Source organism: Doryrhamphus excisus, chromosome 10 (assembly GCF_030265055.1).
Source record: "Doryrhamphus excisus isolate RoL2022-K1 chromosome 10, RoL_Dexc_1.0, whole genome shotgun sequence".
Taxonomy (NCBI): Eukaryota; Metazoa; Chordata; class Actinopteri; order Syngnathiformes; family Syngnathidae; genus Doryrhamphus; species Doryrhamphus excisus.
Window position 1 is genome coordinate 8256423 of NC_080475.1, and position 13983 is coordinate 8270405.

At 46.9% G+C, this 13983-nt stretch overlaps 2 protein-coding genes across 5 annotated transcripts in view; one reads left to right on the plus strand and one right to left on the minus strand.

The window, feature by feature from the left end:
* The window catches only part of LOC131137268 (low-density lipoprotein receptor-related protein 1-like), a 100869-nt gene that overhangs the window by 33377 nt on the left and 53509 nt on the right, over nucleotides 1-13983 (minus strand). For all 4 annotated transcript variants that reach the window (XM_058084995.1, XM_058084994.1, XM_058084993.1 and 1 more), the window contains 17 exons: nucleotides 12297-12501; nucleotides 12056-12220; nucleotides 11732-11976; nucleotides 10592-10723; nucleotides 9719-9946; nucleotides 9460-9634; nucleotides 9287-9381; nucleotides 9042-9191; nucleotides 8832-8972; nucleotides 7232-7360; nucleotides 7041-7172; nucleotides 6832-6966; nucleotides 6616-6745; nucleotides 6391-6517; nucleotides 6156-6307; nucleotides 5939-6063; nucleotides 5483-5857 (listed from right to left, as the gene is read on the minus strand). In XM_058084995.1, coding sequence (XP_057940978.1) covers nucleotides 5483-5857; nucleotides 5939-6063; nucleotides 6156-6307; nucleotides 6391-6517; nucleotides 6616-6745; nucleotides 6832-6966; nucleotides 7041-7172; nucleotides 7232-7360; nucleotides 8832-8972; nucleotides 9042-9191; nucleotides 9287-9381; nucleotides 9460-9634; nucleotides 9719-9946; nucleotides 10592-10723; nucleotides 11732-11976; nucleotides 12056-12220; nucleotides 12297-12501 — 2841 coding nt within the window. The remainder of the gene's footprint in view (nucleotides 1-5482; nucleotides 5858-5938; nucleotides 6064-6155; nucleotides 6308-6390; nucleotides 6518-6615; nucleotides 6746-6831; nucleotides 6967-7040; nucleotides 7173-7231; nucleotides 7361-8831; nucleotides 8973-9041; nucleotides 9192-9286; nucleotides 9382-9459; nucleotides 9635-9718; nucleotides 9947-10591; nucleotides 10724-11731; nucleotides 11977-12055; nucleotides 12221-12296; nucleotides 12502-13983) is intronic.
* LOC131137273 (galanin receptor type 1-like) lies at nucleotides 3250-4838 on the plus strand. The gene has a single exon (XM_058085003.1). The coding sequence runs from the start codon at nucleotides 3782-3784 to the stop codon at nucleotides 4805-4807; it is 1026 nt and encodes a 341-aa protein (XP_057940986.1). The 5' UTR covers nucleotides 3250-3781; the 3' UTR covers nucleotides 4808-4838.

The window sequence follows — 13983 nt, forward strand, 5'->3', positions numbered from 1 at the left end:
AGAACAGGACGTAAGGACGCTGTGTCCAGCTTGTCTACCCAAAGAGGAACACTTGTTGTCAGACACACTTTGTCAGAAGCACCGCTAATGCAGTGGAGCTCAGGAGAACAGGAAGTGAGGACGCTGCGTCCACTTCGTCTGCCCGACGAGGAGCACTCATTATCGGACACACTTTGTCAGAAGCACCACTAATGCAGTGGAGCTCAGGAGAACAGGAAGTGAGGACGCTGCGTCCACTTTGTCTGTCCGAAGAGGAGTACTCATTGTCGGACACACTTTGTCAGAAACACCGCTAATGCAGTGGAGCTCAGGAGAACAGGAAGTGAGGACGCTGCGTCCACTTTGTCTGCCCGAAGAGGAGCACTCATTGTCGGACACACTTTGTCAGAAGCACCACTAATGCGGTGGAGCTCAGGAGAACAGGGACATGAGGACGCTGCGTCCACCTAGTCTGCCCGAATAGGAGCACTCATTGTCGGACACACTTTGTCAGAGCTCCGCTAATGCGGTGGAGCTTAGAAGAACAGGACGTGAGGACGCTGTGTTCACTTTGTCACCCCGAAGAGGAGCACTCATTGTCGGACACACTTTGTCAGAAGCACCACTGATGCGGTGGAGCTCAGGTGAACAGGACGTAAGGACGCTGCGGTCACCTTGTCTGCCCAAAGAGGAGTACTCATTGTCGGACACACTTTGTCAGAAGCACCACTAATGCGGTGGAGCTCAGGAGAACAGGACATGAGGACGCTGCGTTCACCTTGTCTACCCGAAGAGGAGCACTCATTGTCGGACACACTTTGTCAGACACACCGCTAATGCGGTGGAGCTCAGGTGAACAGGACGTAAGGATGCTGCGGTCACCTTGTCTGCCCAAAGAGGAGTACTCATTGTCGGACACACTTTGTCAGAAGCACAGCTAATGCGGTGGAGCTCAGGAGAACAGGGAAGTAAGGACGCTGCGTCCACCTAGTCTGCTTGAAGAGGAGCACTCATTGTCGGACACACTTTGTCAGAAGCACCGCTAATGCGGTGGAGCTCAGGAGAACAGGGACATGAGGACGCTGTGTCCAGCTTGTCTACCCAAAGAGGAACACTCGTTGTCAGACACACTTTGTCAGAAGCACCACTGATGCGGTGGAGCTCAGGAGAACAGGACACAAGGACGCTGCGTTCACCTTGTCTGCCCCAAGAGGAGCACTCATTGTCGGACACACTTTGTCAGAAGCACCGCTAATGCGGTGGAGCTCATAAGAACAGGACGTAAGGATGCTGTGTCCACCTCGTCTGCCCGAAGAGGAACACTCATTGTCGGACACACTTTGTCAGAGCTCCGCTAATGCGGTGGAGCTCAGAAGAACAGGACGTAAGGACGGTGTGCCCACCTTGTCTGCCCGAAAAGGAGCACTCATTGTCGGACACACTTTGTCAGAGGGACCGCTAATGCGGTGGCGCTTAGGAGAACAGGACACAAGGACGCTGCGTTCACCTTGTCTACCCAAAGAGGAGCACTCATTGTCGGACACACTTTGTCAGAAGCACCGCTAATGCGGTGGAGCTCAGGAGAACAGGACATGAGGACGCTGCGTCCACCTTGTCTACCCGAAGAGGAGCACTCATTGTCGGACACACTTTGTCAGGAACACCGCTAATGCGGTGGAGCTCAGGAGAACAGGACATGAGGACGCTGCGTTCACCTTGTCTACCCGAAGAGGAGCACTCATTGTCGGACACACTTTGTCAGACGCACCGCTAATGCGGTGGAGCTCAGGTGAACAGGACGTAAGGACGCTGCGGTCACCTTGTCTGCCCAAAGAGGAGTACTCATTGTCGGACACACTTTGTCAGAAGCACCACTAATGCGGCGGAGCTCAGGAGAACAGGACATGAGGACGCTGCGTTCACCTTGTCTACCCAAAGAGGAGCACTCATTGTCGGACACACTTTGTCAGAAGCACCGCTAATGCGGTGGAGCTCAGGAGAACAGGACATGAGGACGCTGCGTTCACCTTGTCTACCCGAAGAGGAGCACTCATTGTCGGACACACTTTGTCAGACGCACCGCTAATGCGGTGGAGCTCAGGAGAACAGGATGTAAGGACGCTGCGTCCACCTCATCTGCCTGAAGAGGAGCACTCATTGTCGGACACACTTTGTCAGGAACACTGCTAATGTGATGAAGCTGAGGAGAACAGGACATAAGGACGCTGCGTCCACCTAGTCTGCCCGAAGAGGAACACTCATTGTCGGACACACTTTGTCAGAAGCACCGCTAATGCGGTGGAGCTCAGGTGAACAGGACATAAGGACGCTGCGTCCACCTCGTCTGCCCAAAGAGGAGTACTCATTGTCGGACACACTTTGTCAGAAGCACTGCTAATGCGATGAAGCTGAGGAGAACAGGACATAAGGACGCTGCGTCCACCTAGTCTGCCCGAAGAGGAACACTCATTGTCGGACACACTTTGTCAGAAGCACCGCTAATGCGGTGGAGCTCAGGTGAACAGGACATAAGGACGCTGCGTCCACCTCGTCTGCCCAAAGAGGAGTACTCATTGTCGGACACACTTTGTCAGAAGCACTGCTAATGCGATGAAGCTGAGGAGAACGGGGACGTGAGGACGCTGACAATCTTGGCAGTCGAAATGTGGTCACTACACATTTTTTGCGGGACTACCCGTGCTTAAAAAGTCGTGAGGGAACTCAACCGAATCAGGAAGGGAGCTTAACGTCAGCTGACTTATGTCATACGACGGCGACAAAGTGACGTTGACAAAGTGATCTATGGGTGGGTTGCTTGCAATCAACGTAACGAGCACCCCTGTTCATCTGCTCATCTGTTAGCCACCCAGGCAATCACATTTATGACCACTACCACCATATGAACGTTATGTACACTCCAAGCAGATCTTTGCTCTCGGCAGAAAGTCAACAAAGTCTTTTGAGATTAATGACTAAGAGCCCGACCATATCTAAGTGTAGCACTAATCCCCAGTTGACAGAATGCACCTAAAAGGAGATTTAGCAATCTAAACACACACACACACACACACATGTCGTCATGCGCTTTTTACACTTGCAGCTCAGGATGCACACAACTGCAAAGATAAAACTGCAAATGCTTACAATCAAGATGGTAAATAGATAAAGTGGGCTCCACGCAGTGTTACGCAAGCCGGCCCCCCACCCCTTGCTTTGCTGGTGAAACAGTAGTACAAACCTGTGTACAGGTTAGTACAATTCAGAGCCTTTCGTTATAACACCCGTAGGACAAGAATTATTAGCTTTTCTTACTATGACTTTATCATCACTTTTTATGATGAATGCAACAACGGAAGCTCTTTTTCTAGCCGAGTCGACACGCCCGCAAGGAGCCTCAGGCGACCGCAAGTGGAATGACTGAAACCAAACCCCTCCAGGTGAATTTGACCGTTGTTGCCGGGTGCCAAGAAATCGATATAGACATGGAGTACTACCGTGCTGAAATCTCCAAGGGTTTGTCGCCAGGCGCTGCAATGGATTACGGAAGAACATGCTGATGCATTCGAGTCGATGTCGGCATGCGAGGACTGCTCTTTGAGGTTGTGTTTTTTCTTTTTTTTGGGGGGCGTTCTTTGTGTGCGACTGACTTTTTTATGAGGATATTTGAACTACACTTTTAATTTGACTCCTTCGCAGATGCCACATTTTCACGTCCTAAAGAGGATGGTGTTTGTGTACATTCCACAGCGACGCTCAACATCAACAGGGCGATATATTCATATTTAGCCAACTAGACGTGGATATGTCAGGGCCGCGTGGAAACAGCAGCGTCCTCATCCAAAGCAACAAGGAAGAGGAGGCCGTAACCAAGGCTCTGGTGCTCATTCTGGATTTAACGATCTTAGTGACCGGTCTGGTGGGACAAATCCTCGTCATCACAATCCTAGCAGGCCGGAGAAGAAGAGATGGACACCCCCCGCACGGAACCGACACCCTCCTGCTGGCTTTGAGCGCGGCTGATTTGCTGTTGCTGCTGTGCCTTCCCTTCCACACGTCGGCCATCACGCTGGGATTCTGGCCTTTTGGCAGCTTCCTGTGCAAAGTCATCAGCTTCCTGGGCGTGGCCTGCTCGTCCGCATCCGTCTTTACGTTGACGGCGCTGGCTGTGACTCGGTACCTCGCTGTAGTCCACCCCGCCTGGGCGTACCGCTCAAGAATGCAAAGACGTGTGAAAGTGACGGTAGCGCTTCTGTGGATCCCTGCCTCGGCTTTGGCGGCGCCGCAGTTTGCCTACCGCACCGTGACGACATCCAGAGCCGTGTTCTGCTTCGCTTTTCTCTCGGACTTCAGTCAGCTGGTCTACAGCGTCAGTCTCTTCTTCTTCGGCTTCGTGCTACCTCTGGGGATCATCGTGCTCATGTACACGAAGATCTACTGCTTTCTCCGACATGCACGGCTGTTTGGGAATTCCTCTCAGCTGGAGAACTACCACAGCCAGGTCACTCATACTTCAGCTCTCCTAGTCCTGGTCTTCATTTTCCTTTGGCTGCCGTCTTACGCGCTCATGTTCTCCTTCATCGGAGGAACCATTCAAGGCTCGCGGGGCTACAACACCGTCGCCATCTTGTCCAGATTGTTAGCATCCTCGGTGGCGGTGGTGAACCCGGTCCTGTATGGCTTCATGTCTCAGAAGTTCCGACGAGAGCTGCTGGAGCTTGGGAGAGAGAGGTGGAACCTCTGCAAAAACTGTCTGGCTGCTTGCCCTCACGTGATGATCGGTGGGGACACGGTGGAGAGCTTCGGGCGGGACGCGAGCTCAGAAGCCTAAGCTGATCCTTCACGACGCGACGCTCATTTGAATCTGGATCCATATTGGATACGCAACGCAGGAAACCATCACTTTAAAATAATAATAATAATTAAAATAATGTCTTTATAACAATCTTCATTAAACATATCAATCCCATGTACCTCTTCTCCGGCTTTTCGATATGAATATAGTGTGTGTAGTATGTGTGTGTCCATGTTGTGACATTTGGAAGTGAGCCCTAAAAAAAGTTTGGATGGCTAAAAACACTCGGTTTCAGAAGGCGTGGTTAAACTACACCTTTGTGATGTCACAGAGGGCGGACTTCCTTATATGGGTTATAGTTAGGAAGCATTATGTTTGAAAAACCCAGATGATTTTGGGTAGGATATATTATCGGTGGACGGGTGGTTAGTGCGCAGGCCTCACAGCTAGGTGACCGTAGTTCAATTCCACCCTCGGCGGGTTGTGGGTTTTCTCCGGGTACTCCGGTTTCCTGCCCCATTCCAAAAACATGCTAGGTTAATTGCAGTCTCCAAATTGTCCATAAGTATGAATGTGAGTGTGAATGGTTGTTTGTTTATATGTGCCCTGTGATTGGTTGGCCACCAGTCCAGGGTGGACCCCGCCTCTCGCCCGAAGACAATACTATAATATAATATACTATAATACTACAAAACAATACTCCATACTTACTATCCACCACGACCTTGCGGTCCGTGCCATCATCGTTGATCTGCTGGATGTTTCCAAAGTGGATGTCGCTAAAGAAGATGCGGTTGGCCCCCCTCCCGCCGCCCCCGTGGTAGTCAAAGCTGAGGGCGATGACATTCTTCATGTGGTCGGGGTCTTCAAACGGCTTTATGGGCGCATTTAAGTTGGTCTCATCCGACAGGTGTATGCTCTTTAAAATGGTGCGCTCCGAGTAGAGGAGGTAGCCGTCGTAATCGCGGCAACTGCGGTTGTCCTCCGCCAACATGCCGTGAGCGCAGGCGCACGTGCGCATCCCGTTGCCGCGGAAGAGGCAAAGCTGTTCGCAGCCGCCGTTGCCGTTTTTGCAGACGTTGGTGCCTGCAGACGCAAATGAGGACCGTTGCTGAGGATTTGGTGATTATATAAGAAATGTATTTTATACGTGAATAGTTTTCCTACCTTGCTGCCTGGCGCGGTTGAACACTTTAATATCTTTTAGTTGTACACCAATTCCAGTCCTGAGCTGGACCGCATCGGTGGCGTTGTCCTTACTGCCTCTTTTAATGGAGCCGTTTGCATGAGTCCTGTGCGAAACAAAATAATCACGATCATCAAGCAGTCACGTTCTCTCCAAGGCTGAACGGGACAAAAAAAGAACAAAAAAATTCCGTCTGACCTGTCACTCCAGTAGATGTAATCCTCAAACACGGACACTGCAAACATATCCATGTTGTTGTTGACCAGCACCAACTCTCGGTTCTCTCCGGTTTCCAGGTTGATTCGCTCGATCTTGTCTGTTCTGGCATCGCACCAGTACAGCAGCCCCTCCTATAGACATAAATAACACAAATAACAATGATAAAAAAATCAAACAAAGAAGACACATTACTAAAAAACCAAGCGGTACGTACCGTGTAGTCGATGGAGATCCCGTTGGGCCAACTAATACTCGCGTTGACCAAGACTAACCTCTCAGAGCCGTCCAGTCGAGAGCGTTCAATACGGGGGTACTGCCCCCATTCTGTCCAGAACAGATACCTTGACAAAGAACACGTCGTTATGCAAGTTTTTCCGCTAATTATACAAAACCGGAACACAAAACAAGACTACAGCAAAGTGCCGTCAAGAAGCCTTACCCTTTGACTGGGTGGACAGTGATGGCTCTGGGCTTGTCCAGACCCTGGGAGATGACCACGTAACGGAAGGAGCCATTCAGCCTGGCCACCTCAATCACGTCAAAGCCCTGGTCGGTCCAGTAAATATTTCCTACGGGACAAAGTTACGAGAAGCAATGAAATTGGATTATGGAGCATGCAGATGTAGCAAAAATGCCCCCCCCATGAAGACCAGACCTGCAATCCAGTCAACAGTAATGCCCTCCACTCTTCCAATGCCGTTGGTGACAACGTCTTCTCTCCATGTTTGATCTCTCTTGGCCCTGCTGATGGTGCTGAGGCCCATATCCACCCAGTAGATGGTGTCGTTCTCTGAAAAGAACCAGTACGTTACCCAGCCATGCTAGTCTCTTTCCGCCATGCTGTTTCTCACTGGCGTCGCTCACCAGCATGGAAGTCGATGCCGACGGCAAGAGAGGTGCCAGACACCGGCACCAAGGCATCCGATTTGTCACCCGGGTCCAGCGGAATTCCTCTAATTCCCTCGTGAACGGAGTAAAGCAGGAAGGAGCCCATACCTGCTCAAGGAGACACCGTGTTCATTTGGATTCCAGCGAATGGACGTCTGCTGCGTTACCTTCGCACGACTGCTGTCCCGTCTTGAGGCTGTAACCGGCGGTACACATGCAGGCCCGTGTGGATGGCGAGGTGGGCAAACACAGCTGGGAGCAGTCCCCGTTGTTGTTGCTACAAAGATTGACACTCGCTGAAGGAGAGAGAGATGAGATGACACTTGTTTTCCCGACTAATCAAATATACAGTATACGTATATCATATTTTTATGCCGGTTTTGGGTGCTTCTGGGGCCCCTGTTGAGTGTGTGTGAGGTTTTTTGACCAGAAAAGTGCATTAGCAGCAAGTTGAAAAAACGGAAAAAAACGACATACTAACCCCTTACGTTTTTTGTCAAAAATCACCGCCCTCAAACATTGGCATTTTATGCCCTTTTTGGGGTCCTCCTGGGGCCCCTGTTGAGTGTGTGTGAGGTTTTTTGTGTTTTTTTTGACCAGAAAAGTGCATTAGCAGCAAGTTGAAAAAAACTGAAAAAAACAACATACTTACGTTTATTGTCAAAAATCACCAAATTCAAACACTGGCATTTTATGCTGTTTTTGGGTGCTTCTGCGGCCCCTGTTGAGTGTGTGAGTTTTTTGGTGTGTTTTTTTTTACCATAAAAGTGCATTAGCAGCAAGTTGAAAAAAACTGAAAAAAAACGACATCCCTTACGTTTTTTGGCAAAAATCACCAAATTCAAACACTGGCATTTTATGCCGTTTTTGGGTGCTTCTCGGGCCCCTAATGCATGTTTGTGAGGTTTCCCATGTTTTTTTGACCAGAAAAGTGCATTAGCTGCAAGTTGAAAAAAAACTAAAAAAAAAGACTTCCTATTTACGTTTTTTGTCAAAAATCATCAAATTCAAACACTGTCATTTTATGCCGTTTTTGGTGCTTCTCGGGCCCCTAATGCATGTTTGTGGGGTTTCCCATGTTTTTTTGACCAGAAAAGTGCATTAGCTGCAAGTTGAAAAAAAACTAAAAAAAACGACATACTATTTACGTTTTTTGTCAAAAATCACCAAATTCAAACACTGGCATTTTATGCCGTTTTTGGGTGCTTCTCAGGCCCCTGATGCGTGTGTGTGAGTTTTTTTGTGTTTTTTTGACCAGAAAAGTACATTAGCAGCAAGTTGAAAAAAACTGAAAAAAACTACATATTAGCCCCTTACGTTTTTTGTCAAAAATCACCGCCCACATTGGCATTTTATGCCCTCTTTGGGTCCAGCTGGGGCCCCTGTTGAGTGTGTGTGAGTTTTTTTTGTGTTTTTTTTTTTTACCAGAAAAGTACATTAGCAGCAAGTAGAAAAAACTGAAAAAAACGACATATCTTACGTTTTTTGTCAAAAATCACCAAATTCAAACACTGGCATTTTATGCCGTTTTTGGGAGCTTCTGGAGCCCCTGTTGAGTGTGTGTGAGTTTTTTTGTGTTTTTTTGTTTTTGTTTTTTTTTTTTACCAGAAAAGTGCATTAGCAGCAAGTTGAAATAAACTGAAAAAAAAACAACATACTAACCCCTTACGTTTTTTGTCAAAAATCACCGCCCACATTGGCATTTTATGCCCTTTTTGGGTCCTCCTGAGGCCCCTGTGGAGTGCGTGTGAATTTTTTGTGTCTTACCTTTCTGTACATCCTCATCATAGATCTTCATGTGCATCATGGACGAAGTGTTGTTCCTCAAAACCTTCCAGTTTCCGCCATCCTTCTTGTCGCATGTTCCTATGTGATCAGATGCCTGGTCTGCCCACCACAGCTTGTCTCCTTCAGGGAGGGAATTTATCATTCATAACGATGCTCGTTATCCTTAGAAATGATGCAATTAGCACCTACCCATGATAGCCAACGCTGTAGCCTTGGCGAGTTTGCCTTTAACGCCTTCCAAGACCTCCAGTTTGGATCCGTCCAGCTGACAGCGATTAATGGTACCGTTTCCAGAACTGATCCAGTACAGCTGCTCTTTGTCAAAGTCGATGGAAAGGCCTGGGTGGGTACGAATATTTAACTACGGCGTAGTCTGCGTGCAAATTCCCGATTAATTAATCCGCAATAAATTCCAAAGCTGGACAACTCCTCACCAACTGGTCCCTTCTGGTTGAAGAACAGGGTGCTGTGGTTGGTACCGTCCATGTTGGCCATGCTTATGTTGTCACCATCGGTCCAGTACAACTTCCTGCGGGTGACACAAATTGGACATGAACTCCAAGATAGTCCAGATACTAATGAGGAGACCTGGATTAGAACCACCCACCCTAGCTGAGGATGCGCAACCAGACAATGAGGCTTGTCTAAACCTTGAAGGACGGCGTTCTTAAAGGAGCCATCCAGTCTGGCCACGTTGATCTGCTTCTTGTTGGCGTCGTAGCTGGTCCAGAAAAGGTTCCTGGACACCCAGTCCACCGCTAGCCCGTGAGTGTTGGGAAGGTCTGATGAATGTCAATCACATCGCTGACGTTAGACCAGCCGGACGATAAGCAATCCTGGAGACGTAATCAACATTTATTCCTTACCTGCCGAGACGATCGTTTCCACGCCGGTGCCGTTGATGAAAGCTCTTTTGATGGTCTGCGTTCGGACATCTGACCAGTAGATGCGATGCTCCACCGCATCGTAGTCCACTGCTGTCACGTTGTCTATGTCCGGCACGGTGAAGGAGATGATGTAGTTATAGTAGGGGTTGTCGATGTCCACACCCCGGATCTCAATTTGGCGAGCATACAGAAGGAACTTGCGGGACTCTGCAAACACAACAAGACGCACAGGGTGGCATTCGTGACTGTAGTATTTCATAGCGACTGTATCGTGAATATGTATATCATATATATGTTACATAGAAAGAGGCTCCTGCACACCTAACACATACATAAATAGAGGCGGTCTACATGGTGATGCGCATTATGGCCTCTGATGTGCAGTCCAGTGGGCCCTACGCATTCAAAGGCAATTAGAGGCATTTGTTTGATTGGTTAAGACTAAACTCGGCTGTGTTAAACTCTCTCACGCCTTCTTTGCCATGTGGGAGGGACGGAGGTGCGGGTGCGCCGCGCCGGGCCAGACTGCGCTGGCGCGGCGTGGGGCAGGTGCCTGCACCTGATCTACGAAAGTGAAGTTTTATCCCTTTCATTTGACTTTTTAATGTATTTAGGATTGTTTTGTGGAAGTGTTATGAAATTATTAAGTTTTATGTTACGTTTGTGAGAGTCAACTGTTGATGACATCATAGATTTCCGTTTGGTATTGCATTCACTAGCTAATAGGATGCTAACAAGGACATTTTGTGATTATAAATATATTAAGATTCAGATGCACACATGCAGTGTATTAATGTATGCTAACCAAAAAAAATGATACAATGTATGATATATGATATACACTGTCCTCACCTTTGCATGTGCGTTTATCATCTTGCAGCTTCATGAGGTGCGGGCAGGCGCAGGAGAAGGTTTGGTTGAAGTTGATGAGACAAAGATGGGAGCAAGGACCTTTGCCGTCGATGGTGGCGCACGGGTTCGGAGCTGTGAGGAAGACATGTCCGTCAGTTGGTCTTTCGATCTCTACCCCGTCGTTGCGATGTGTGGCAGCTGTCAGTCCGTAACGCGACGGTCTCGTTTTGTACATCACTCAAGTCTCAGCACTTGAGTGACAGTTACATTTGACAATCCTTTGGCCATCTTGTCAAACAAGATGTGGTATCGATACGCGACATGGATGTTGCACTGGGGGGGTGCTATTTATATTTAGACGGTACACTAGCTGCTTCACGGTAATATTATTGTCAGAAGAATCACACAAAAATATTTTAATATATTAATAAAATAAATAAACAGGACAAACAATCACAGGACACATATAGACAAACAACCATTCACACTCATTCATATAAGTCAATATATATATTAATTAATTATAAAAATAATTAATATATAAAATAAAATATTAAAATTGAAAATATAATAAAATATTAAAATAATATATAAAATAATTATAATTAATAAATAAAATAAATAAAATAATTATATATATAATTCACATTCATAAAATATAAAATATTCATTCATTCATTTTCTACCGCTTTTTTTCCTCACGAGGGTTGCGGGGGTGCTGGAGCCTATCCCAGCTGTCTTCGGGCGAGAGGCGGGGACTGGTGGCCAGCCAATCACAGGGCACATATAGACAAACAACCATTCACACTCCCATTCATATAATTCAATATATATATATATATATATATATATATTAATTAATTATAAAATAATTAATATATAAAATAGAATATTAAAATATAAAATATAATAAAATATTAAAATATAAAATAAATATAATTAATAAATAAAATAAAAATAATTATACATATAATTCACATTCATAAAATAAAAAATAAAAAATAAAAAATAAAAAATAAAAAATAAAAAATAAAAAATAAAAAATAAAAAATAAAAAATAAAAAATAAAAAATAAAAAATAAAAAATAAAAAATAAAAAATATAAAATATAAAATATAAAATATTACAATAGCGACCTACCCTGTGGCTGTCTGGACGGATGGTAGACCTGCAAGTCAAACGGCTGCGTGTTGGTGCGCTGGACTACAGTGACGTTGTGCCCGGTCCATTTGTTGGCTTTGGCCAGAGTGTTGGTCCTCCAGTCGGTCCAGTAGACCTCGCCTCCGTACATCGTGACAGCAAAGGGGTGGGACAAGTACTCGTGACCTCGCAAGACCTCAATCAGTCCTGAGCCGTCATACATGGCAGAGTAGATAGCATCTGACCTGGAAGCGGAGTTGGAACGTTTATATCGTGGTGTAGCGTGCGGTGATGAAGTGTATTCGGTTTGGAGCCCAAAACTACCTGGCGTCAATCCAGACGATGCGTCTCTCCATGTAATCGACCGTGAGTCCATTGGGCCATCCGCCGTTGCCCGTCTCCCTGTGGATGGTGCGTCTGCCCTCGCCGCTCATAGACGCCGCCTCAATCCTCGGCAGACTCGCATCCCAGTCGGTCCAAAACAGAATACTAACAACACAAACAAGATGGATCATTAACGACATGATGAAAGCTAGCACAGCTAAGGGGAATTGAGTATCTTTACCCATCACGGGGGTCCAAAGCGATGGCTCTGGGGTGCTCCACCTCCCCAGCCAGCAGCGTCGTTCTCATGGTGCCGTCCAGTTTAGCCACCTCGATCTGATCCAGGTTGCTCTCCACCCAGTAGATATTTCCTGCGATCCAGTCCACCGCCAGACCCTCGGGAGTCGCCAGCCCATATTGGATCACCACCTCAAAACTGGTCAGAGCTACACAGAACCCAACCAGAACTTTTAGGATCTTTATTCTTTACTTTGTAAAATTTCACAATCTATTGTAGCGTTTTATGGTGTTTGTTTTCATTCCGGAAAGAACACACATGACTTGTTTAGAATTCCCAACTCTTATGGAATCCATCAGTCATGGATAACGGCACGCACTACGGCTGTGTTTCATGACAGCGTGGCTTTGACCCACAACGTCCTCCTGAAAGTTGGACCAAAAACAAGCCTTCAATGACAGAATGCCGTCTCTTTTCATGATTTCCCAGAAACAACTGGCTCTCGTGCAAACTAAGCGCTAAGCCAGAATATGCAATCATCTCTGGCTGAGGGTGATTAGCCAAGTTCTTCAAATTAGAGCTCGGGCGGGTTTGTTGAAAGGAATGCTGCAGTAATGGCGGCCTTTCTGTACTTGTCGGTGTGTTTATCCAGCGCCACCGCACTGATTATGAAATAGGTACAGTATGGAGCAGCCGGAGAGGCTCGGATCCACTATCGGACCCGTGACGTCGGAGAGCTGGGAACCGGGAGAACTGAGAGGAGTTGTGCCTCCTACGCTTGATCGGCGTTGCCGGCTGCAGTCACGCACGGCGAGCGCTGAGACAAATGGGAAGAGACAAAGCCTTCCGTGTGCCCCCCCGGAGTGGTGCGATGGGAACAACCTTGATTGGCGAGGAGACCCGCACCTCAGGAGAAGGAAAGGCCGGCCTTGATCCGGCGGATTTATTCAGGGTCACAAATCACTGATCACGACTGAAAGTGTGGATTTAGCTTTTTGCGGGGGAGACGCAGGATCAAAACTAGCAGCGCTGAGCTAGCTTTTTTTTTGGAACGGTGCATTCGAGTGCCTCACGTAACCACCTCAACTCGGGGACAAGTTGCCGCTGCATTCACGGACACTTGGAAAGAATGAATGAAATGAATATGCAGACTTAAAGGGGAAGTTTACCCATCATTCACAATGCTTACGTGAAACATGAACATATTTATTTCCCTTTTCTGCGCTTTTTAGCACGACAAAACAAGTTAATATGAGCAAGCTAACAACGGACGTCATGGGAAATACTTATATTGACGCTAAAATACGCACAAATAAAATGAAATTTACATAACTGGCTTGTGTATTAACTAAGTTGTAGCAGCTAACAACGGAAGAGTGGATACGTAACAAGTTTTTTACCTGAGGACCGGAGCGTACGTCACGTGCTGGAAGACACGGCCGTCCCAATGAGAGCAGACATTGTAAGTGTTGATGTAATTATGCTGCATTAGCATATCATAACTAGCATATGTATGTGTACCAAATGCGCCAGGAAAGACGTTTTGGTAGTTATCGTCATAATGACAGCGTGTATATCAAACGATATAATAACAAATATGGTATATTTGTTATCATATAATATGGTAACAAATACGAGTATATGAGTAAAAAATACTAATTTAAGACCCGGAATTACTATAAAATGAATT